At 32.2% G+C, this 23,370-nt stretch overlaps 5 protein-coding genes across 9 annotated transcripts in view; 2 read left to right on the forward strand and 3 right to left on the reverse strand.

Annotated features, from left to right (window-relative positions):
• Nucleotides 1–8: 8 nt before the first annotated feature.
• LOC104266652 (pyroglutamyl-peptidase 1-like) lies at nt 9–1,863 on the reverse strand. The gene is made up of 2 exons (XM_009863388.3): nt 625–1,863; nt 9–192 (listed from the first exon to the last, which is right to left on the reverse strand). Exons 1-2 carry the CDS (start codon nt 712–714, stop codon nt 67–69), a joined length of 216 nt encoding a protein of 71 aa, XP_009861690.2. The 5' UTR covers nt 715–1,863; the 3' UTR covers nt 9–66.
• Nucleotides 1,864–2,305: 442 nt separating this feature from the next.
• On the forward strand, nt 2,306–10,156 carry LOC100183206 (solute carrier family 45 member 4). Of its 2 annotated transcripts, XM_026838924.1 has the most exons (15): nt 2,386–2,502; nt 2,861–2,935; nt 3,053–3,190; nt 3,481–3,669; nt 4,003–4,188; nt 4,707–4,858; nt 5,263–5,368; nt 5,598–5,671; nt 6,048–6,099; nt 6,473–6,652; nt 6,837–7,280; nt 7,651–7,814; nt 7,902–8,001; nt 8,819–9,030; nt 9,284–10,156. In XM_026838924.1, the coding sequence occupies exons 2-15, from the start codon at nt 2,881–2,883 to the stop codon at nt 9,533–9,535; spliced, it is 2,304 nt and encodes a 767-aa protein (XP_026694725.1). In that variant the 5' UTR covers nt 2,386–2,502; nt 2,861–2,880; the 3' UTR covers nt 9,536–10,156. The 2 variants fall into 2 exon arrangements, with proteins under 2 accessions (XP_018671576.1, XP_026694725.1); XM_018816031.2 differs by having other exon boundaries at nt 2,306–2,935; nt 5,263–5,344.
• A 286-nt stretch (nt 10,157–10,442) lies between these two features.
• Nucleotides 10,443–18,903, reverse strand: LOC100177796 (calcium/calmodulin-dependent protein kinase kinase 1). Of its 3 annotated transcripts, XM_002120713.5 has the most exons (12): nt 18,598–18,903; nt 17,505–17,627; nt 15,973–16,074; nt 15,628–15,679; nt 14,911–15,020; nt 14,425–14,483; nt 13,418–13,506; nt 12,911–12,984; nt 12,541–12,660; nt 12,171–12,304; nt 11,852–12,068; nt 10,443–11,116 (listed from the first exon to the last, which is right to left on the reverse strand). In XM_002120713.5, exons 1-12 carry the CDS (start codon nt 18,742–18,744, stop codon nt 11,042–11,044), a joined length of 1,302 nt encoding a protein of 433 aa, XP_002120749.1. In that variant the 5' UTR covers nt 18,745–18,903; the 3' UTR covers nt 10,443–11,041. The 3 variants fall into 3 exon arrangements, with proteins under 3 accessions (XP_002120749.1, XP_002120900.1, XP_026694726.1); XM_002120864.5 differs by lacking the exons at nt 17,505–17,627; nt 18,598–18,903 and adding an exon at nt 16,428–16,643 and having other exon boundaries at nt 10,479–11,116; XM_026838925.1 differs by lacking the exons at nt 17,505–17,627; nt 18,598–18,903 and adding an exon at nt 16,345–16,413 and having other exon boundaries at nt 10,809–11,116.
• Nucleotides 18,904–19,259: 356 nt separating this feature from the next.
• Nucleotides 19,260–21,166, forward strand: LOC100175473 (SUMO-activating enzyme subunit 1). Its single transcript, XM_002121007.4, has 2 exons — nt 19,260–19,367; nt 19,599–21,166. Exon 2 carries the CDS (start codon nt 19,642–19,644, stop codon nt 20,653–20,655), a length of 1,014 nt encoding a protein of 337 aa, XP_002121043.1. The 5' UTR covers nt 19,260–19,367; nt 19,599–19,641; the 3' UTR covers nt 20,656–21,166.
• The window catches only part of LOC100177905 (E3 ubiquitin-protein ligase MGRN1-like), a 9,525-nt gene continuing 6,957 nt past the window's right edge, over nt 20,803–23,370 (reverse strand). Inside the window, exons 14-17 of one of the 2 annotated variants that reach the window (XM_018816032.2) lie at nt 22,983–23,064; nt 21,960–22,109; nt 21,590–21,669; nt 20,803–21,264 (exon numbers count right to left, since the gene is read on the reverse strand). In XM_018816032.2, coding sequence (XP_018671577.1) covers nt 21,190–21,264; nt 21,590–21,669; nt 21,960–22,109; nt 22,983–23,064 — 387 coding nt within the window. In that variant the 3' untranslated portion in view covers nt 20,803–21,189. The remainder of the gene's footprint in view (nt 21,265–21,589; nt 21,670–21,959; nt 22,110–22,982; nt 23,065–23,370) is intronic. The other variant, XM_009863386.3, reaches the window with a different exon arrangement.

A 23,370-nucleotide genomic window follows, 5' to 3' on the forward strand; every position in this document is an offset into this window, starting at 1 on the left:
GTTACACATTTTTTTTTGGAAATCAGATTTATTAGAAATATTCATTTCTTTAAAGCAATAAACACATCATACCACTGGGTTGTATTTTTTCCAGAGTTGTGGAACTTTCTTATCTATGATGTCATACTCAACCGGTATTTCTTTGACAACAAGATTTACGTCTTTGATTTCTAAACCAGTTGATGACATTTCCTGGAAAGTAAACAACAACAATGGTAATAAATTGCTACATCATCATTTGCAATACTATACAGTACAAGAGGATGAACTTTAACATTTTAGCTGATGCAGCACATCAATTATAAGCATCAGCACTTCAGCAGTTAGCATGATTATCGAAAACTTAACAGGCACCTTACTTACTTAAATCTTAATGTTCATGATGTTGGGTTTAATAATCAAAATGACTGATACTTTACAATAAATATATTTTATCAACTGCATGTGACTGTCACTTTTACGTTAAGTGTTTTGTTGCTATGTGTAATGGATTTATTTAAAACCGAATATCTGTTACAGATGTTTCCAAATATGTTCAAAACAAAAATTTGAGATGTAACTCATAATTTATATTATGTTTACATTACAAAGTTAATATTTAACACAAATTCAGTCAATTTTTACTTTCACAGCAACCCAGCTGGAGTTTACTTCATACGTTCCAAATGGACCAAATCCTGTAACGAGCACAACTTGTTTTTGAGGAGCCATCATTTGATTCGTATTTACAACAACAAAATATAAAACATTTAAAACTGTTCTGTAGCAGATGATCTAAAATGTAAAAATGATGTGTATGAGTATCTGAATATAAAGTTTAACAAATGGGAATAACGAATTTTCAACAGAATAACTGCTTAAATGGAGCTAATATGAAGCACCACAATTTAAATGTGATTGGGGATTTTACATTTAAAATACAACACTAACTATTACATATGTCAATTAATTGTTGGCAATGTGAGAAATTTGGCTTAAAATTATTTAAAAAAAAGATAGCATAACAATAGCTTCATGATTAAAACATGTTTAAATAAAAAATACACAATATTGTTAGTTGTTTTATACTTAACCCATAAATACGACTTCTGCATATTTTGATGTTATACAATATAGTAGGTAATGAAAATAAAAACAACTAAGTTGATAATGTTAATTGACAATTTGGGTAAAACAGATGATAAACTATTTAAAAACTAGTAACTCTAATGTTTTCTTTTCTTAACCACCTAACTTACAAGCAAAGAACTATGACATATAAGGCTTACACAGTTTTGGTCAATACTGAAACAACATTAAACATTTCAGTAAAAGAAACAGGTTTGTCAGAAATATATATCAATCGTTGAATTGGTATTTTTTAAAGTTCATTTTTACCCATCATCTTAATTAAAAACTGATTTGAAATTTTTAATCATCTTTTTTCTTCCTTTGTGATAAAAGTTGCTTGCGCTTCACATAAATAACATCTTTGCCAGCGCTGCGTAACCAATGAACAACGAGGACCAGCAAGTTCAAAAGAAGGGGTAGAGAATAGACGACTGATATAAACATTCCTCCACTGTCAAAGAACTGATTTTTTGTCGAGATATATTTCCAATATTTTGCACAGTACTGGTTTATGTTTTCTGCCATGTAAATTCCACAGCATAAAGTACAAAAGTAAATTGCCTGTATGTTGATTCGGTTCCATGTGATGATCGTGAGAGATATACATAGAATATAAATTGTGAGGAGAATACTAAGCAGACGGGTTTCCTCAAGCCAATCTATTGACTTAATAACAAGCCACACACTTGATATATCATCCATTATACAAGAAACAAAAATACTGCAATGATAAACAGTGAACATGTTAAAGAGTTTTAGAATATTTTACATAAAAAAACAAAAAAAATAATATTAACAATTTAGGATGTATAATTATAGTAATATTAACTTTATTTCCTAATTTATTCTTACTAAATCTGTAAGGCCATGTGATTTTTAGATAAAATATAACTTCATGAGCGCACGTTAGATGTTGCAAACATAACCTGTTAAAACTAATATCTAATATGTAAATAAAGCTGTAAAACAAACTCATATTCCAACAAAAAATGATGTAATCTTTAGAACCGGTGCGTATCGAGTCAAGCGGAACGAAAAATCAGCTGTGCGTGTGAAGTGGGGCACGACCAAAAATGAAAAAAATCTTTGGTCGTTTTAAAATCGCTCCAAAAAGGGATTACGTTTGTTAGTGTACAAGTGTCATAAATGTCTTAAAAAAAATCTAAAAAATAACATTTAAAACATTTTTTAAAAGTGAATCTGGTATTGGCGTACGTCAACTTTACTGTTTGAACCGTTGTGTCGCTATAAGTCAAAACAGCTGATTAACCAAAACGTAAACATAAACAAAGAGTTACTGCAGAAGCGTAGGGTACTTCATTGTGTAACGTTGTAACGGAAATTATGTGATTTCCTTTCGGATTATTCTACGAATGCAATATCAATGTTAACGTAAGGGAATGCAGACAATTTAAAAAAAATATTTTTAAGTTTAGAGGTATCTTAAATCTTTTCTTTTCTAAAGTGGACCAATATTTTACGCTTTTTTACGCTGTACGATAAATACACAGTCTACATTACAACTAGCTCCTAGTTACAGACTTTATTGCGTGCTATGTGTAAACAACATAGTCTCTGCGTATTTATCGTACAGCGCAAAATAGTGGTGATGATAAAACGTTGTAAATATACTACATTTTTATACTGGATGAGCCGCTAAAATACTATTTATACTATGCCTGGTAGCAAAAGTAACAGAGCATTACTCCCATATGCAAAGATACTAATCTAAAACGTATTATTTTGTAAGTTTAATTATTAACAAGCATTATGGATGAAGGAGGAGATGAGAGTATAGAACCTTCTAGTTCGGAACAAACTGATGGTAAGAATATTGCATTTGCGTCGAACTTATATAATACTGTGTATAAGTAACTTCTATACGGAGTATAACAATATTACATTTGTTTTATTTTACCAAGTATAACCAACTTCCTAACAGGTGCAACTGCATCGTCAGTATCTGCACAGAAACGTCACAAATGGACAAGATTGTTGCTTCACGCATCTATTATGTGTGGAAGGGAGTTTCTGTACGCAGTTGAAATTGTTTTGGTCACTCCAATTATATTGCAGCTCGGTTAGTTTTGTAGTGGCAAAAGGTTTTGAAATATTGTTGTTTTTTTTTGCAAGGGTTGTATTTGCAAAATAAAATGTATTGCATAAACTGTCTCTTAAAAGACACTCAACAGAGTTTGCTCCAACTCAGTGATCTCTCCATAAAAAAATACAATTTAAATATTCACCCACATAGTTACACATGTAGTAACTCCTAGCTCAAAAACAAGGTGTATGAAACTGTCATTGCACCGCCACGCATAGATAAATAAGTTGCATTTATTTATTGTTTATTTTGGGAAACATTTTCAGGGATGCCAGAAAAATACTACAGTTTAATGTGGATGTTCAGTCCAGTGCTTGGGATCCTGATTGGTCCAATTATGGGTTCCCATAGCGACCGATGCAAGTCACGTTTTGGTAGAAGAAGACCTTATATAACTGCACTTGTCATTGGAGCTCTTATTGGTCTAACTTTGCTTATCTTTAGCAAAGACATTGGTAAATATTAGGATTTTTTTTAAATCTTTGCATTAAATGTAGAATTTAAATATTTTAACACAATTTTGCTAAAACAAAAGTACAAGTTCGTTTAACAAGAGTAATTTACATTTACATCAATAGTTGTTTCTTTGATTACTTTCTTGTTCATGGATAAGACCCTATAGCGATGAACCACATTGAATCCTGTATTTATACCTTAGTTCAGTTGGTACTTACCCCAGTTTATTTAATTAACAAACCATTTTAACTATGAAATTGTACTTTAAATTTTTGTCGTAGCTGTTTCTTATTTAATTTCATCCAAATAAAAAAATGTTTTAACTATTTCAGCTTCAAGTCTTGGTGGAGAAAATGTTGAAAGTCGTCGAGTATGGGGTGTTGTGGTTGGGGTGGTGGGAGCGCAAATTATGGACTTCTGTTTAGACCAAGCAGAGACACCACTGCGTGCTTATACGCTGGATGTTTGTACTTTACCTGATCAACAAAGAGCGGTTGCAATGCAAACTTTCTTTATAGGTTTGTTTATATTTGCTTGCGTAGTATGCTGTGTGTTTTGTTGTTTACTTCCTCTACTATTGTATAATGTACTATATGTAAGTGTTCACACATATACTTGTAACAAGTTGTATTCTGTTACTAATAAATGTAATAATTTAAGTTTAGCTAGCTTGGTATAAAAAAGCTCTTTGAAATTCATTACTTCAAATCTGTTAATAGGAACTTTGCATATATAGATTAATAGATTGGTGGAAAGTAGAATTGCCAATTAATTTACATCATTACCTGAATTAAATCTTTAATTACATAAGGCTCCAATTTTAACAACATAAATCGATACAGAAAAGTAATTACACACAGTTTGGTGTACAAAGCTTGGTGTCGGCTAGGTTTATTCAACTTGTGTGATGTTACATTGCTAAGGTCCTGTTGTGAAGCACACCAGGGGCTTTGGGGATTAAGATTTAACCCAAGCATGTGATATACTTGCTTCATATCATCATAAGTCATAATTTATCATAAGATTTAATTCAAAGGTCTCGGTGGAGCCTTAGGTTTCATTATCGATGGCATTGATTGGGAAAAAACTGCTATTTCCAAACTCTTTGGTTCTCAGATTAAAGTTGTTTATATGTTCGCTGTGGTCACTTATATTCTTACCACAATATGCAATCTGTGTAGTATTAAGGTATGAAATAAATACTGTAAACAAAACGTTTAAACTACACTATACGCTTTCATACCAGATGAGCTGTTGATTATTTACATTATGCCTGACAGTAGAATTAAAAGAGTAGATATACTTTTTCCAATTACATAGCACTTTTTTTTATTAATTTTACAGTGTAGTGAGATACTTTATGTTTATATATATTGGGTTTAACTGCTACATCTATAAATTTTTAATCCAGAGCATGGTTTAACAACTGTCGTTTTAATATTACTTCTCCATTTTAAAGCCTGTCGCTTGTGTTTAACGACTGTCGTTTTAATTTTACTTCTTGCCTATTTGGTGTTGTAATTATTCTTGGTTAAAGTGATAAAAAAATATGTCTTTATGGTTAAGTATTTATGAAAGTTTTTTTTGTTTAGGAAACTCCATGGCACAAGAGATCTAAACCATCATCATCAAAATGTATCATTCCATCCCAGTTACCACCAGAGAAATCAAATGGTTTAGAAAATACATCCACATATGGTACTTTCTTTTATCAAAACTTTCCAATTTATGTGCAGTAGCAAATTATGTGGAAACTCTGTAAACGTTATTCATTATAGAGTGAATGTATTTGTATGTTATCTCATACTGACAGTAGGCAAATGCAATTCAATAAATTACAATATAAAATATATGTGAAGTGCAATCACTCGTAAATATTATAGCACATAACATCCTGTGTATTTTATAATAATTTAATTTATTCTAGCAAATGACAAATTGGAAGAGGAAGGAAATAGTTTGTTGGGGAAGGAAAACAATACCGATCCAATCAGTGTGAATGTAAGTGCTTATTATTTTTTACTAATTCATTAATTTCTGGTGCTGTAGCACAAATAGATGACACGTGTTACAACAACTGTCATTGCCCACCACCACGCAAAGGCAAATAAGTTACATTGTGGTTTATTCAGTAACATATACATAGCATTATATACACATCTTCAAGCATTAGAATTCCTAATTTAGTTTTTGCAACAGGTTTCTTTCAAAATAATCTTTCAACGACTCATTTGGTGTAAAAACCAAAGTGTTTTTTTGACCAAATGGCAGATAAAACGTTGACAAAAATATATGTTTTTTCCCACCAGATAAGCAGTTGAAAGATTATTTATTATTTACATTATACCTGGTAGTAGAATTGTACATGTTTTTATAGGTTGAAGTGCATGGTACAGGTAGCCATCATGGTACAAACAATCATAGTGCAGGTAATGTTTGTAAATGTATTTTATACACAACATAAAAAAGATTTGATAAATAATTTCTTGCCTAATCAATAACGAAAATGTTAACAATACATGTTTGATGTAAAAGACAAGTCATTTGGTTGCGGTGCTAACCCAAGAATGCCATTTTTTTCTTCAGACAAGACTTTTAACTAAAAATTTTGTTGTTGTTGCTAAATGATTACAATAGGAGAAAAAGCCACAAGGGGGAATTATAACACTTTTGTTATAAAATTATATCGGCTTACTTACACACTTTGTGATGATAAATAGGTAACAATCATTCACTCAATCTTATCACTAATAAGTTAAGTGATCACACTACATGTATTATCATTAAATTATAAACTAACAGATCCACCAAACTCTCGACCAATCACTTTATTCCCGAGGATATCTATGAGTAAAGGTCTCTTTATTTCAATGTCATGTCCGAGTGGTTTAAACGAACCTTTGCAAAATGATGAATCATTATCATCGTTAACAACGAGCGACTCAGCATGTGATGATGACATCACAACTACAAGTGAAGAAGGTAAAATTGTTTTTTTTTTTGTGGTAAATAGAAATAGATATTAAAACTTGACAAAATGATAAGATTTAATTAAAATGTCAGGGCCCAAGATATTCTGCAAAACAATTTTTTCACATATTTTGAAAATTTTATTTATTTTCCTAATTATTATATTTGAATATTTTTATATATACCTTTTTTTCAGCAAATGCCGATGATTTCTCGTTTTCAGTTCCCAACTTAAATGTAAAGAACCAGAAGAATAATGGATTGTTAGATTATGTAAGAAGCAAACAATTTCTAAACGCAACTTCGAACAATCTCGAAAATCGACAAAGTTGGACACATGGTGTCACCGAAGTGCAAAACTCGATTGTTATAAGCGACAAACTAAAATCAAACACTGAGAACGAAGGTTTGAAAACGAATAAAATATCAAGTGAATCAAATAATAACAGAACTAAACCGGACAAGCCCTGTAACAGTGAGAATGGAAATATACAAAAAACATTCACAACGTCTAACGGTAAAGATGTTGTTAGAAAATTGGATTATTGTGAAGAAAAAGGGAAAACGAAACTTACTGAAGAAAAAGATATTTTAAAAAAGAGAGAAAATGGAAAAAACAAAAAGAAAGAAGTTGATGATGGTATGTTGGTGATATTTTAGTGGTTGTTCTGTATTTTTCATTATTTCAGTTTCTAAAGTAATAAATATGCCCAATATGGCCATGTAAAAATATATACAAAAAAACAATGAGGTACCAAGGGGCAAAGTACATACATGAAGGTTAAAGTATGATTCATTAAAGCTAAAAATTCAACTCAAACTAAAGTATATGTCATATTGTTTTAATAACGTCACATGCAGTAAAAATCTTTATACCCTCATGGCCACTCTGGTATTTTACTTTTCCTTAAGCACCTATGATTCTCAATATTTTTGACCTGTTAAAATTAAATCTGGTTTCCTATTATATAATGTGTGAGATTATTTAAATAAATATATTTTCTTTACAGACAACCCAGTTTCATTTAAGCAACTATGGTTGTCAATAGTAACCATGCCTTCTTCATTACGTTGGTTATGTTTAGCACAATTACTTGGTTTTATTGGAATGGAAACCGTGTTTCTGTGGTATACTGATATGATGGGTAGAGAAGTGTATAAAGGTGACCCACAGGTAATTCTTCCATGTCAATGCATGTTTACATACTAATATAAAGTTTCAATAAAAATTTGACCAAGTTAAAATATCTCTTTTACCTAGGCAAGTGAAAATTCTACTGAATTAAAATTATACAACGATGGTGTTAAGATGGGATGTTGGGGTCTAGCTATTGATTCAATTGCAATGGTGGTGTTTTCAGGTAATGTTAGCATGTTTCCTGTGTGTCAATAATGTAATAACAGTATGTTTTGTTTTGGTTATGATTAATATTCATGTGTTTAACTAACTTTTTATTGTAAAGTTTATAATCTGAGTTTATTTTATGTTAAAATATGTAGATATATAAAAATATCTATGAAATACAGTTGTGTGTTTTAAAGTAATAACATAATTATGGTCAAATTATATAACATTGAAGTGATTGTTATAAATGATTATCGAACTTATACAAGGCATATACTACCCATAGTGCCACTTAATTGATCTCAATAGGCTTGAAGTTTATAATGTCAAGCATTTTAATCTGCACTAAGTGTTTTTACTTAGCATACTTATAACTAGATTTAAATATTTTTGAACAATTTTACCCAACAAGTCTTTGGCAAACTAATTGATGTTTGCTAGAAAAAGCTTCCTGTACACGAAAAGTTTAATTTGTATGTTTAAAGCCTATTACCATTTATTTATTTTCTTACATTATTTTGCAAACCATAGATGGAGAAAATTTCACCAAAATAATACTAAAAATACAAGTTACTGTAGTAAGACAAGTAACAAAATTGTAATTGTGATTTGGCAGCCATATGAATATTTGACATACTTTAAGTAGATTTTACTCATCGCATGTTTTAGCAACCATAGTTTTGCTGCTAATTCGAAATTCTCTTCGTTGTTTTAACTAATCTGAAATTCACCACTGTATTCCAAGAGATAAACAAATTTATGTTATTGTAAATACTCACCAACATATATACAACATTATACATATATTAAAGCAACCTCTGTTTATCCATTAGTTGCGATGGAGAGAGGAACCCTCTTGAACAAAATACGACTCCGCAAATTATATTCAGGAGGTTTTCTTCTCATGTTTATCACGGGACTGCTCATGTTTTTTTTCACGAACCAAATCGTGATCTTATCCCTGAGTTGGTGCATTGGTGTGACGTTTGCCATCATGCTTACTGTGCCATATGTTCTGGTTGGGAAATATCATCAAAACAAACAGGTTAGGATTTGGTATCTGTGTGTACATATAACATGTCTTTAAATAAGTCAATCACACTAAGTTTTTAAAAGCTGACTATACTTTTAAAATAATTATAACAAATTCTGTGAATTTGACTCTCATAAAGTTAAATGATTTTTGTAAGAAACATAGTAAGGATCTGATCCTATACTTTTAAAACGCCTATTGTTTTTATTATAATTTTAAAAAGATACTATATTTAATATTCACCAAACATTATATTTCCTTTCAGTACACGATGCTTAGTCCCGGTAAGTCAAAACGAGGTTTTGGACTTGATTGTGCAATATTAGCTTGTCAGATGTACGTTGGTAATGTTGGAGCATCAGCGATATCAAGCCCTATAATTCATTTATTTGGCACTGTGAAAGCAATGTTGCTGATAATGTCAATTTGTCACATTCTAGCGTTTATTGTTGCGTATTTCTTTGTTTTATATCCTGGTGAAGTAACGCTCTGTTGCAAAAAAGAAGATGTAGCTTAGCAAATGTTTTTATTCGTTTAATATGCAATTTCTTGTTTCTTTCTATGTTCCAATACCTATGGATGCAAAGTATAGTAAGCAGTATTGTTTCATCCTATATACTCTGTATACACAATTTAGGTTTTAAAACACCTAAGCAGAGTGCCTATTAGAAGCATTTTAACAATATTTCTTAGAGATTATTGTTTTTATAGAAATGCTTTAGTTAAAACTTGCCATTCTTCTACACTTTCCATTAATCTTGCTTCTTCCATGATTATTGACTGTGAAATGTTATTAAAAATACTTGTACACATTTTCTAACTAACTTCAGGGTTCTGAATATACATTGTTTGTTACTTCACCCAGTTGAATGCACGGAAATTCACTGTTCTGTCCGAATGTATTATTCTCCTAATGTTATGTCTATATGTATGTTACTAGTACTAAGACACTACCTTTTGTGAAATACCATTCTGTGCTTTATGTTTTAACCTTTCCATGCAGTACTAGCAAACAAAGAAAGGTAAATATACGTCTTTCATACTTAAACTGTTAAAGTGTTAATGTTCTTGTACCACTCGTTTTATTTTGTTCATCAAAAAACTTGCCACTTTGAAAATAAAATATATTTAACACATGTGCCCGTACCAACCTTTTTCATTGAACAGTTGATTCTGGTTTGTTAGGTTCTTTCTTGACAATTTGTCTTTTGATGACAATCGAAAAAAGTTGATATACTTAAAAAGACTGTGACAAACGTAATTTATCTTTTTACAGGACTTAGTTTGTAATAAACATACAAGCAATTATAATATAGAACGTTTTCTGGCTGCAAAATTAGTGCAAATAATAAAGCTTTTTGTTTAACTTTAACACTTCTTTAAAGCGTTGTACATTTAATCTTGTAACCAATAATTACTTGATATAAATCATCGAACCACTATGCCATTGCACGGCACAGTAAATCCATTCATTTGTATTTATAAACATTGCAGCTTCGGAGCAAATTAAACACACAATATATATATATATTACACAAGTACTTTCTTATCTATAAAGTGCAACTCATTAATCTATTAGCTCATCATAATCTACCATACAGAATAAGTAAAATACCAATGATTAAAATCTTGGAAATAAAACCCAGATCAGTATTATCTCCATTAAATAAATAGTAAAAGACAATACTTAAAGCAGTGCTTCTCAACCTTTTTTGCGGGGACCCCAAAATTAAATAATAGCAAAGCTTTGGCAACCGAATTAATGAAACCACATTTCACACACATTTTTATAGGCATGAAATAAATCGCCTATAAATATGTAAGTTCCAAAATCTAATTAGCACCCACCTGTAGGTCAAAGGTTAAGAAACACCACTTTCGCGAAACAGAAATCAATGGGAAAAATAATAGTGCAATACGTCACACGTTAAAACTTTAAATTACAGTTGGCAAATCCAGCCATGGGCTTCATACATTGTGTATTGTGCAAAGTTATAAAAAGAAATATTGTTTTTAAAATAACTCAGGTATTTTCAGACTTTGAAGCCAACAAAGGATTCTTGAAGCTGTGTCGTTTCAGCATCGACTTGACAAGTATCTGTCATGTAATGAAATGATCATTACTTTGGATTGTATAAGCAACCAAGTTATAACAATCATAGGCGCCTAACATGGGAAGGCAAGGTGTTCGTATATACCCTCAAAATAAATTAGAGTACCGAATATAAGTGCATGAACAATTTAATAGCCTATCTTATAAATATGTTTTGAAATAAACACCATACAGTGGTGATAGTGCAATGATTCGTCTATTTCCCAATAAACTCTCATATTGTAAAAGGAAAAAAAAGTTCATGTTTTCGTCGGCGTAAATTTTATCTTTTAAATCTTATAGGCACCTTGACTTTTCAAAAGTTAGGTGCCTATAGTAACAATACCTGTACTTCGATATACAAGCATAAAAAACTGCAATAGTATATATCAACTTATAAAAATGGTTTCAATAGCCCTGGAGGTCCATATTAATTCACTGAAAAAAACGACAGTGGCTGCAATATTATTGGTACAGAAATTTGAAATGATTATATATAATTTTTGTTTTGTTTTTCTACAGCATGGCACATCATTAAACCTAAGATACGGTCCAAAGTTTGCTCATTACCTTGACACCCAGGGTGCTACACCTATTAGTAACCACTGGAATGGAGTCCGCTAAGCGCTAAGTGTCTTGCCCAAAACATACACTTATCAGTACTGAGTATCAAACCCGCTATTCTTTAGTTATGATCGAAAATAAGTTTTAATCATTCATTCTAAAAAAGTACATACTTACCAGCGTATTAAGCTTGGGAATAGTTTTTACGCATTTCTCGACGTCTTCCTCTGTTATCGTCACAAGGTGGCAGTGTTGTTGCTCCGATGGCAAAACCACTGACCCATGACTGGTCACCCAATTGTTACGCTTAATTTCAGCGAGAGTTATTCTGGTTTGGGGATTTTTGTCGAGCATTTTTTTGATCAACATGCGAACTTCAGCAGATAACGAACATCTGTCGGATATTTCTTTTACATTTTTCACACTTTTTTACACTTTTTACAAATAGATGGTTTTTAAACCATTTTTACTTTTTACAGCCAGATTAAAAACTCACTGAGGCGGAAACTTCACTTCTTCGTTGCAAATTTGTTCGTGAAGTTCAAGAATATGGGGTGATTTGAACGGAGTGTCTCCCACTAGTAGGCAGTAAAGAGTGACACCAAGTGACCAAATATCAAGGGGGCGACCCTAAGTTGGGAGATTCAATTTCTTTAGAACTTTAATAAATAAATGTTATTTATTTTACAATGTATTGTTTTTAAGGTGTAGCAGTCATACCTTTTATAGCATGTGGTGTGAATCAACCCAACGGAATATAAGGTTGAAAAACTAACAGTACGCATCTTGTCCCACAGTACTACACCAACTAAAATTACTCATTTTTTACCAAGCAGCAGCACAAGTCAAGTTAAGAGAAAACTTACTGAGAATTTATCCGAAGAGCCTGACACTGCCTCCGGTGGCATAAACGCAGGAGTACCGACCGTGTTTGTTATTTCAGCATCCCCACCACTAAACTCCTGACTTACTCCAAAATCTGCAATCTAAGAAACCACGAATGTAAGATATTTTTAGAAGTTGTGTCACTCAATGCTGCTATTGGAAAACAAAAAAAGTGAAAAAAGGCACTTTGTAAAACTCGTAAAACTTGTTATAATTTCTATACCAGCACAAGGTGTGATTAGACACCTTGTGAGAATCTTGTTGCTATTGATGGCCAAAGTAATTAATTTCACAGAAAAGGCAATAAACAGTTGCTTTAAAATAAGAGTTAAATAAATGCGTCAGTCTCACTTTGACTCTGTTATTATCGTCAAGAAGTAGATTTGAAGGTTTAATGTCACGGTGAATTATCTTCTGGTAATGAACTGCAACAAACACAGATAACTGTATCATACAATGGGGCAAGTAATAAACAGGGCTTAACAATACGTTTTATTTGGTGAAACGCACATATGTGGTTGAAGTTAAATACACATTGGAACATATTTAATGTCAATATGTCAAGTTGTCAGAAGTGGGAGATACATTATCTCTGGTCAATTTACATAACAAGTAGCTACTGTACATCTTGTAATAAGTAAAGATATGTACAGAACTGCAGAATAATTAATCACATTATTATTTAATTTCCATCTTATTATAATTATATTTCTGTACCAAGAAATATAATAAAACTAAAACATTTGCCCTTCACAAAAACCACACATCCCATAACAGTGTTTTGATAACCTTAAATTTGTTTTCTGTGCAAACTAATTTTAAAAGTATTTGTTTTTAAAGCGTTGTGTATAAACTTACGATATTCAAGACCAAGAACAACATCTTGGAATCTTCGTTTGGCAGTTTCTTCATCCAGAGGCTCAGTGGTTGGAACTTCTAATATTTCACTGCAAAAAATATGTTTGCAAAAACAAATACAACAGAGCCAAAAAATTATAACAAATTGGCAGCAGGTTGTCTATTCGTGATGAGTAGTTTCACGATTATGCAGTCATGACAAAGATCAGGTCATCACAATAAAAAAATGTTTGCCTTCAAACAAGACCAACAGATGTGTTTGAAGGCAAAGCGTCAAATGTTACAGCTTAGTACACAGACACTCTTTAATAATCAAACTATTGGAAATGTATTTGTTGACCCGATGTGAACCTTTTAAAGGCTATTGGTTGTTACACTTAAACTCAATCAAATATATTGACTGCAGTATTTTTAATCTAATGGAATATATAATTATAAAAAAAACATGCACTTTACTGATAATGGATAACGGACTTTTTAAAAGGCATCCGTCATGCAACGTTAAAATTGCACATTTGTGTTTATAACGCGCGAATTGAAGTTTGTGGGTTTCAATTTAACAAGCATGTTTTGTGGTAACATGATTTTGTTTTGAACATTAACCTTATACATTCACATCTTCAATGGTTTACCAAAATTAAACAGGAAAAAGAATCCAGATATGGTGCCAGGAAATACATAACAGAAAAAAAAATCAAGTCCAACCAATTGTTGTATAGAAAATATATATTTTTCCTAAACGACATCATCAGTCTCCTATGTATATGGAATCATCAAGTGTGTTAACAATGAATTAATACAACTCTGAAAGCACAACTATAAAAAAATTAGTTTTTTGATAAACAGAACCCTATTTTTATATTATGACTTCATATTGATGGAGCTGAAATGTTAGATCATGCTAACTGTGACTAATGCACAGTCAGCACTCAGCAGTATAACAGGAGGTATCAACTTTTTTAAAGCAATGCAAAAATATCCCACACGAAACAATATAAATTTCTCACCCATTATTTAGGAGTTCAAACACCATGTATAGATTATCTTCTGCTGGATCATCTAATACCTAAAAACATATAAAGATGTTGGTAAAAACGTTACCATACTTTGCCTATATAGGGGTTGCATATGTTCTGTGAATTTTTATACAAAATCTTGGCTAAAATGCAGTTAAACCTATAGTCGTAAAACATAGGAAACCTCATTGATTAATTTGGCAAATGAAATATACTTTGGCACTGCTTGGTTGTATCAACAAATTAAAACAGGGTAAACATTGTCTTGGGTGCAAGGAAGCTAACATTAAAATGTCAGCCCCTTTTTTTAAATATTGCACCCTAATAATACACGATGGGTTATGACTTCATGCACAGCTTTCTTCCAATCAAATAGTGTTGTTTTAATCATGGCACAGAGAAAAAAATGCCATGACTCAATGTAGGGGAACTTTACTCTTATGCACAAGGTACAACACCAATGGTAAATATTATCACCTCAACAAGCTTAACAACATTAGGGTGATCTAGTTTCTTCAGCAGAGCTATCTCTTGATACACTCTGTCAAGTGGAGTCAACCTTTTCTTTCCTCCTTTAAGGGGTCTCCCTAATAACATAGGTCAAGCTATGGGTAAATAAAAATGTTTGTCTATTTGAATGATAAAAAAATAAAATAAAATCAAAATATTGTTTTTATTTAAATTGCATAATCGAAAAATCTTATTAAAACAAAATAGTTTTAAAATGTTTTTATTTTTATTTATTGAAATAATATTATCATTTTTCTTTCTAAGGTTTTTGGAATTTTAGTCTTTGTTTTTTATTAAAACCTTATCTTGGTTATTGGTATACGCACTAGCTCTAGTGTTGATTGAGTACGACAATCGACACATATGGTAGATCAGCAGCAATAAGCTAGGTTTAATCATCGGAACAGTTTAATAGACATGAATATTGGTGGCGTCATGTATCTTTAAGATTTCCCCACAGAGTTTTATATTTAGTATATCATATTAGGTGGTAGAATGTTAAGGACAGTGTGTGGTGAGATATGCTTATTCTCAGGAGTGAAAACCTGGGGTTACAACCTACTAAACATGTGGTACTTGCTATGTATGTGCAAAGGGTTAACCATTAGTTTCAAATAAAAAAATGATTCTGCCATCCTGGCACGGACTGCTACTGTAAGTTGAAAATTCGGAATAAAATCTTACTTGCAAATCCAGCTTGTTTTATCAGTTTCCTCTTGGAGAGTATTTTCATTGCCTGTTGGCAAAAGGAGGCAATACAAAACAATGCCATGGAATGTTGGAAACACTCCATTATACACATGGATATTATACGGGAAAGTCACTGTATATATTGAATAACAGACGTGTTTCAGTATAGAATCTAGGAGGTAAATACGATTAACAATTATAAATGATGTTGAAAACGACCCCCGTTAGCATCAATACAGGCTTCAAACTTTATTATTCTTGTTTCTAAACCTCTTATTCAATAAATATAAAATATTGGTAAAAGTTAAAACAGTGACTTTACGAACACCATGTACTTACATAAAGATTATTATCATCTTCATTGTAAACCAACTTCACCATCCCGTAAGCACCTCGACCCAAATCATTCTTCAACAAGTATTGATTCAATTTCATGTTTTCCTGAAAACATATTATTTTCACATGATTATTTTGGAAAATAAATTAAATATTCTCATATTTTACCGAAATGTAGTTTATCACATGTGTAATTAGTAAATACCGCCATAATATACTCAGGTTAATGTTGGGGTAATAGTTCAACTATATGAAATATGTGAAAGGTCAACTGATATGCCACACAATAGGGCCTCACCCATACAATAAAGAAAAGATTTATGAAGACAGAACATAAATGCAAATATTTAACTCAAGCAAACCACTGCTTCTTACTTGACAAAAGCATTTCTGCATTCATGAAATTACATATTACAGCTGCTAAATTGCCTTGTATCAGTCACTACAAATTCACTTACAATTGATTCATTCATTCTACACAAGGTTCTCTCCACCCTACAGTGAGTATACAACACTAGCGACAGTATAAGTGCTAGGACGTGCTAAGCGTAATGTTTGCTCCCCTTCACAAACAGTATTGAAACCATACAGCAGGCTGCCAAAAGCAAATATGCTGGATCAATGATTAGCAGTTATGTCCTACAGTAGACCACAAAAGAGAGACACTGATGCTTTAAATAATGCATGAAGTTTAATGACCCTACATTTTTTAAAGCTTCTAAAAGGGTGATTGTCTCTTTTTTTAGGCAGATGATTCTTTGAAAGTTACAGAAACTAATACAACACTAATGTCCACATAATTAACTCAAAAATGTACACTATAAAATTTTTGCACCAGGTAGTCTAATGTGATGAGTAACTTCCTAAAATGAATCACAATTATACAAGTCATGACAAAGATCAGGTCAGCTTAAACAAAATATGATTCGCTCAACAAAATCATTCAACGTTTAACAGGAAGTATCAACAACAAAATATATCTGTAATCCCTCAACTTTGTTTATAAACAAAACAACAGCTTATGTAAATAAAGCCAATTTATGTTAATCACAATAAAATCACAAACATAAAGACTTTAAGTTTCCCATACAAAAAGTAACTAGTAGCTATTTATTACCCAACTTGAAAAAAAGGAAATATACCAGTTTATTTACCTTTCCAGTTTATAACCTACCTTACAGAACTGCTCACGAATAAAAAATGAAACTGCAATACAACACACACTACCTTGGCAACTTATAAATCACTAGAGATTCACTTTGAGGTTTATGAAGCTAAAAGCAGCTTACCATAAAAGCAATGTTATAAATACACTTATCCTCAATGTGACCTCTAGCCTTGGCATTGCTATTCATATGCTGATTGAATTATTCATTTAATTTGGTAACCCATTATATTTTAGGGTTCAATTTTTAAATGATTTAAACGCACCTGGATTTTAATTTTTGGGCAATATTGAAAACAATGAAGCATTTTTTAAACCTATTATAATCCTTAATTTTTTTTATGTATTAAACAAATTATTATATGACTACCTGAGTGATTTTATTGGATGTAACTGTCGTGCGAGATCTGCTTGTTTTCACATCATGTTGCGGTGATATCTTGGTTGATCGTCGGTGCGTAGGACTTGACGTGCCGCTGTCGAGTTCATATTGCTAAATAAACGAGATAATTAAATATATATATAAGAAGTGGCAACTGAAGCGTCAAATAAGTTGTAAACCAGCGTTTTACAAACTTGATTGCTATGAATCACTGGTGTGTGGCTGGATAGGTTCATTGGGACCACTAACTTTATGCATTATATATATAGTAGGGTGGAGGAAGGCGGTACACTGTTAGTACACAATATCTTAATGCCCTGATTGTGTTTTAAACAATTAACAACGGTCTATGAGAGTTGTAAGGATACGGTTTCTTCTCCGAATGTTGTTTACCACCAAATGGGACGAGAAAATAGAATGAAAAGCTGTCCCATCTTCCCCCACCTTACTATATGTAAAGTTTCAAAGTTTTAAACAGTTGGTATGCCACAAACAGATGCACAATGTCTGAGAATGCCGGAGCCAAATGAGTTTAATAACTCCTGCTCAACTGCTGTAACCTTAAGTATATTTTATAAGTAAACATTGCTTAAAGTTATCAAGTTCCTTAATGTGCTGTTTAATCATCCACTTATTAAAACAGTATTAATAACCCCATATGGACCAATAAGTAACTCTAAAGGTCAACAATATTATTCGAATATATAATTATAGGTTTTAGGCGCCAAAACTTCTACAACGCAAGGGAGACATAAATAGTTAGACGTATATTTCTATGATACAAATCTAACTTATGATTATAATGTTTACCGAATAATGTGGCACAGAAATTTTAGGGCAGGCCCATCTACTCTGCCACACCAGGTTTGGCACCTTTGATGGTTTACAATAACTAGACAAACGTATCATTTTAAAGCATTTATATTAGGATTATAGGTTGCCACTATCTCATAAATTTTTGAAGACCTAGGTAAACAAAGGTGCGTGGCAAAACAGTAGTTTCATACCACGTAAGTGAATTAAAAGTTAAACGTAAATATTTATTCACAAACAAACTTAGCAAATGAACATTGGAACAAACCACTTTAACTTCAGCATCGCTTTCCGCAGTTTCATCTGGAACAGTAAGAGTAATGCCAGAATCACTTCTGGATTCCAATTTCACTTTTCCAACTTTTTCAATAACTTTATTTAGAAGCATGTCTTGGTCCTCCACATTATTGGTCATAATACAAATTGCACAATATTGAATAATTGGAATGTTTAAGCTGGTTACCAAAAATAAACTTTAAATATAGATGAAAAAATTACCAAAACTACTAATTCAAGTTTACTTCATAGAACAAAGTGTGACAGAAACGGTTCATAGTCATACACATTATATTATGACAACGTGAATATACCTCTAGAAACGTAGCAATATCCTGTCATTCTTTATATCTCAAAGGGAAATTTTTAGCTCTGTACAGCCACCATTTGGATGGAGAATAACAGTTATTCACCGTTAGTCGGTATCGAGATTGAAGTTAAACATTAATGTTATATTTAACCATGTTTGAACTTTATTATAAACTGTACGCTTGTTTGTGCATGTGTTTTTTTGTCCAATTTATACAGAATATCACTAGTTGATGAAATTGTATAATACAAAAATGAGTTGGTTTAGATTGTATTTGCGTCCCCGGTTTATAATTTGATGAAATCAAAACCCAGAACTTGCAATAGAAATCTTGTTTTGGACGTTGGTTTTGGCGGGAGTGTTGCGATCTATTTTTAAGATTGTTTACACGCATATACCTTTTTAACTTATTTTGAAATGAAAATTGTGACAATGTATACACAACGAAAGAGGTCTGTATGTCAGTCAATGTGGTAATGCATAAAAACAATTTATATAAAATAAATGGTTGATGTATTAAATTGTCGGTGATTGTAAAAAAAGTTTGCCAATATATGATAACCCTAGCAAAAACAAAGTTTATGAAGTAGAACCATCATGTATTAACATTCACAATTCTGATGTTGTCCTGCCAAGCAAGGGTCAATAAATGATATATATTGATACATCAATTTATTTTGCAGATACATATTACATATTTAATACAATTCATGATCAAGTTATCCAATGTCTTGTGACAGCGAAATAACGAATGAAGAATTTGCTCAGTATGATCGACAAATTCGACTTTGGGGGCTCGATGCGCAGAAACGACTCAGACAAAGCAAAATACTGGTTGCCGGGGTAGGAGGCTTTGGTTCTGAAGTTGTTAAGAATATTGTGTTGTCTGGTGTGTTTTCTGTTACTTTATTAGATGAGCGCAAAGTTTGTGAGGAAGATTTTTGTTCCCAACTGTTGATAACCACTAACCATGTTGGTATGAATATAGCAGAAGCTTCCAAAGTTCGCACCCAAGAGCTAAATCCAAATGTTGAAGTTTATGTTGACACTGAGAGTTTAGACTCGAAAACAGCAGATTACTTTGCAAAGTTTGACATTGTGTGTGTCACAAGATGCACTTTACAACAGCGGCTTGATATTAACAACATGTGCCGAAAAAAGAACGTGAAGTTTTTCAGTGGGGATGTATTTGGCTTTTATGGATATTGCTTTCTCGATCTCGGTGAGCATGAGTATGTTGAAGAAGTCACTGTAAATAAACAAGTTGCCATTTCTGTTGAAGATGGATCTGCTGAAGAGAAAACAAAAAGTTCAGAAACTGTTTCAATAAAAAAAACAGCAACCTTTTGTAGTTATGAAACAGCATTAAAGGAAGATTGGAAATTGAGAAATCGGCGTTCATTGCGTCAGTCATCGTCTGTTTTTTATATTTTGCAAATCTTAGATGAATTTCAATCCAGGCACCAGCGACTTCCTATTCAAAACTCCATGGATAGCTTAACTCTTTCATTAATTCGTAAAGAAATTTTGACCAAAGCTGGAATGAAAGAAAATTTTGTTTCGGATGATTTCCAGGACTTCTGCTGCTCAGTGTTGAGCCCAGTTGCTGCAGTAGTTGGTGGGGTAATGGCACAAGAAGTTATCAAAGCTTGCTCCAAAAAGAACAAACCACATCAAAATTTCTTTTTCTTCAATGGTTTAAATCACACAGGGATTGTTGACAACATATGTCCCAAATAAAGGTTGATCTTTCGTTGAGTTGTTTAAAATAAGGTTATGCAACTATCTTACCTATGGTTACACATACGTGATCTGAAATTGGCAAATCCATCTAGATTTAATATTCAATTGGAAATAGTTTGACCTTTTAAAAAAACTCAATGAATTCTAATATATGTACATTTATATTTTATTATTAAATTGCAATCCTTTTGTCAAAGGTAAGTGCACAAATATGACAAAATGAATAACAACAAGAAATTACTTTTCACACAAAACAGGAAGATCAACATAATGTTTACATTGATTGTCGTATTTGGTGTCAGGGAAATATATATAGTATGAAAGATTTAACAACAGTGGATTGCTAAAAAGTGTCTTGCTGTTGATCTGTAACATACCAACAATATATCACATAGTTAAATTAAATTAATCCATTGTAAAATTATGGCAATGTACGTGTTTATATATGAGAAAGAAAATAAAAACATATCTGCACAACACCCAAATAAAGAGAAAAATAGTGACTGCATTTTCGTCCTAGTGTGATAAAAGTCATACAGTTTCTTCAGATTGTTTGTCGGATTTCTTCGGTGTAATGAAGGAACCATCTTCAACAAATATATCCAGCTATAGAAAGATTGTGTGATATTAAATACATTACAAATACACAGGTTACAATAATATTTTAGTACAAGTCTGAAGTCCTAGGCCTTTTATAAAGAACAGTGACACCCCAATTCTTACACCCAAAACAGCTTTTAGTTGCCTTTTTAAAGGTCTATAAAAACTAGAATATATATAAAGGAGAAGTATATTGCATCGGCCACATTATTCAATGAGGCTCCCTTTGTTTCATGATAATGTGTGTAACTATATTTTAACAATGCCCCCCTACGACCTTAATCCTTACATATGATTAAAGATTTAAAATCATGACACCAAGATTACATGCCTGATCTGCAGATGTTCTGACGTCATTTTGACTTAACAGTTCGCTACTGCTGGTGTTGCTGCTTTGCCCGCTTTCAGTCACTGTTATATAAAAATACATTATATTTTAGAATAGAAGGTTAAAAAGAATAATGTCAAGCAATTAATGTAAATTTTGCCGGTGAATTTGGGTTCGAAATCTTATTAAGCAAAATTTCAATATATTTTAACAACATTGAGGATGGTTTTAAAATGAAGACAATTGTGTCATATATATGAGCTGGTATGTTAGGGATCAAACTGACCAGAAAATCCCACATCAAAATATTAACATAAGGATTTTGTAAGGGATACAGCATTAAACTGTACAATGATAAACAATAAAGCTTTACTTTGAGCAGCATTCTCGTACAAGTCTTTAACTTCTGATGTGATTTTGACCATCTCATCGTTGCTGTTACTAACAGGGGGTATGGTTGGCTCATCTTTAGTGTTTTGCTCTTCAGATATTTCTATCTCAGGTGGATTGATGGATGGAACAGCTGGGTTATAATGGGTGGAAGTAGCAATGCTATAGCAACTTATTTCAAAATAAGTGGATGTATGGGCTAGCAGATATTTAATTTGAAATTAATCCGCTACACTGGTCGCATGTGAAGCATGATCCATTCGGATGTATAAAAACAGTCTAGGTGTTCTAGGTCAGCGGTTCCCAACCTTTTTGGTGCCGGACCCTTTTATAACATTTGTTGCGGTGACCCCAAGGATAAAATTACTTGGGTCGCTTTTGAAAGTTATGTAGGCTAGGCTACCTATGGTTGATGCCGGGAATTCAATAAAATCGCGACCTCAAGTCCAACTTTTGCTTAAATGCATTTCAGCAATCAGCAATTAAATTTTTATTTTCATGGTAAAGGTCTTTGTGACGTAATGAATTACCTAAAATCAAACGAGTAGCCTAAATCCTGTAATTTTTCATGGCCGCTAAACTGCCGTTAAAATCTTGCTTTCCGAGCATATTTGCCATTATTAAACGAAAATCCTGTAATGAGGCCCAGGGTGTTCTAGTTTGTCTAGTACTCTAGTAAAATCGCGATGCGCTCTGTGATGAGCTGCCCATTGTTAGGAGTTAACTTTCTAAATTTCTAAACTAATGAAATTCTAAACTTCTCAGAAGGCCTCAGGTGACCCCAGGCAAATTGTCAGGCGACCCCAGTTGGGGTCGCGACCCACAGGTTGGGAACCGCTGTTCTAGGTCCTGAAAGACCTAACCCTAACCCATACAGAATACAATTTGCTATGATAATATTTCTGAATAAACAATGTAACCAAGGTTACCTAGACAAAACAGAATTAATAAATCTAGGCGACAAAGGGAAAGAATTTTGATATCACACGACACAATTAATACAAACCTTTGTTACTCTCAATGTCAGTAACAACATTGATTTCAACATTGCTTCCTATTGATGTTGAAGGTTCTCCTGCTTCTGCAACCTTTATATACGAAGTGGAGGTTTAAAAGACTAACTAAAGACACCAAAAATTGTATATTTATGATAATAAAACCTTAGGAAAAGTTATGTTTAATCATTCATTTATTATTTAGTTCAATTTATTATACCCATATTATATAATTTATTAAAAATTTGTCATCAGAATACAATTTGTTGGACTTTTGTTCGTTACGTATTTCGTAGCACTTAATCCTAATGTTATTTCGTTATGAAAATTGTCCAACCACATGATCAGGGCCACATCAATAAAATGTTTAAAATTACAGTCATGTTAAGAATACCTGGA

Source organism: Ciona intestinalis, unplaced genomic scaffold (genome assembly GCF_000224145.3).
Source record: "Ciona intestinalis unplaced genomic scaffold, KH HT000127.2, whole genome shotgun sequence".
NCBI classification, from domain to species: domain Eukaryota; kingdom Metazoa; phylum Chordata; class Ascidiacea; order Phlebobranchia; family Cionidae; genus Ciona; species Ciona intestinalis.

Excerpts from the sequence above, each read along its gene's own strand:
- LOC100177796 (XM_002120713.5), bottom strand. The coding sequence starts at position 18,744 with ATGACCAATAATGTGGAGGACCAAGACATGCTTCTAAATAAAGTTATT. Across the intron at positions 15,680-15,972 it reads AAGATGATAATAATCTTTAT|GCAATGAAAATACTCTCCAA; the intron begins GTAAGTACATGG and ends TTTTGCCAACAG. Across the intron at positions 12,985-13,417 it reads TGTTCTTGGTCTTGAATATC|TTCATTACCAGAAGATAATT; the intron begins GTAAGTTTATAC and ends TGTTTGTTGCAG.
- LOC100175473 (XM_002121007.4), top strand. The coding sequence starts at position 19,642 with ATGTCTTGTGACAGCGAAATAACGAATGAAGAATTTGCTCAGTATGAT.
- LOC100183206 (XM_026838924.1), top strand. The coding sequence starts at position 2,881 with ATGGATGAAGGAGGAGATGAGAGTATAGAACCTTCTAGTTCGGAACAA. Across the intron at positions 4,859-5,262 it reads GCAATCTGTGTAGTATTAAG|GAAACTCCATGGCACAAGAG; the intron begins GTATGAAATAAA and ends TTTTTTGTTTAG. Across the intron at positions 8,002-8,818 it reads TGCAATGGTGGTGTTTTCAG|TTGCGATGGAGAGAGGAACC; the intron begins GTAATGTTAGCA and ends TTTATCCATTAG.
- LOC104266652 (XM_009863388.3), bottom strand. The coding sequence starts at position 714 with ATGATGGCTCCTCAAAAACAAGTTGTGCTCGTTACAGGATTTGGTCCA. Across the intron at positions 193-624 it reads CCAGCTGGGTTGCTGTGAAA|GAAATGTCATCAACTGGTTT; the intron begins GTAAAAATTGAC and ends TTTACTTTCCAG.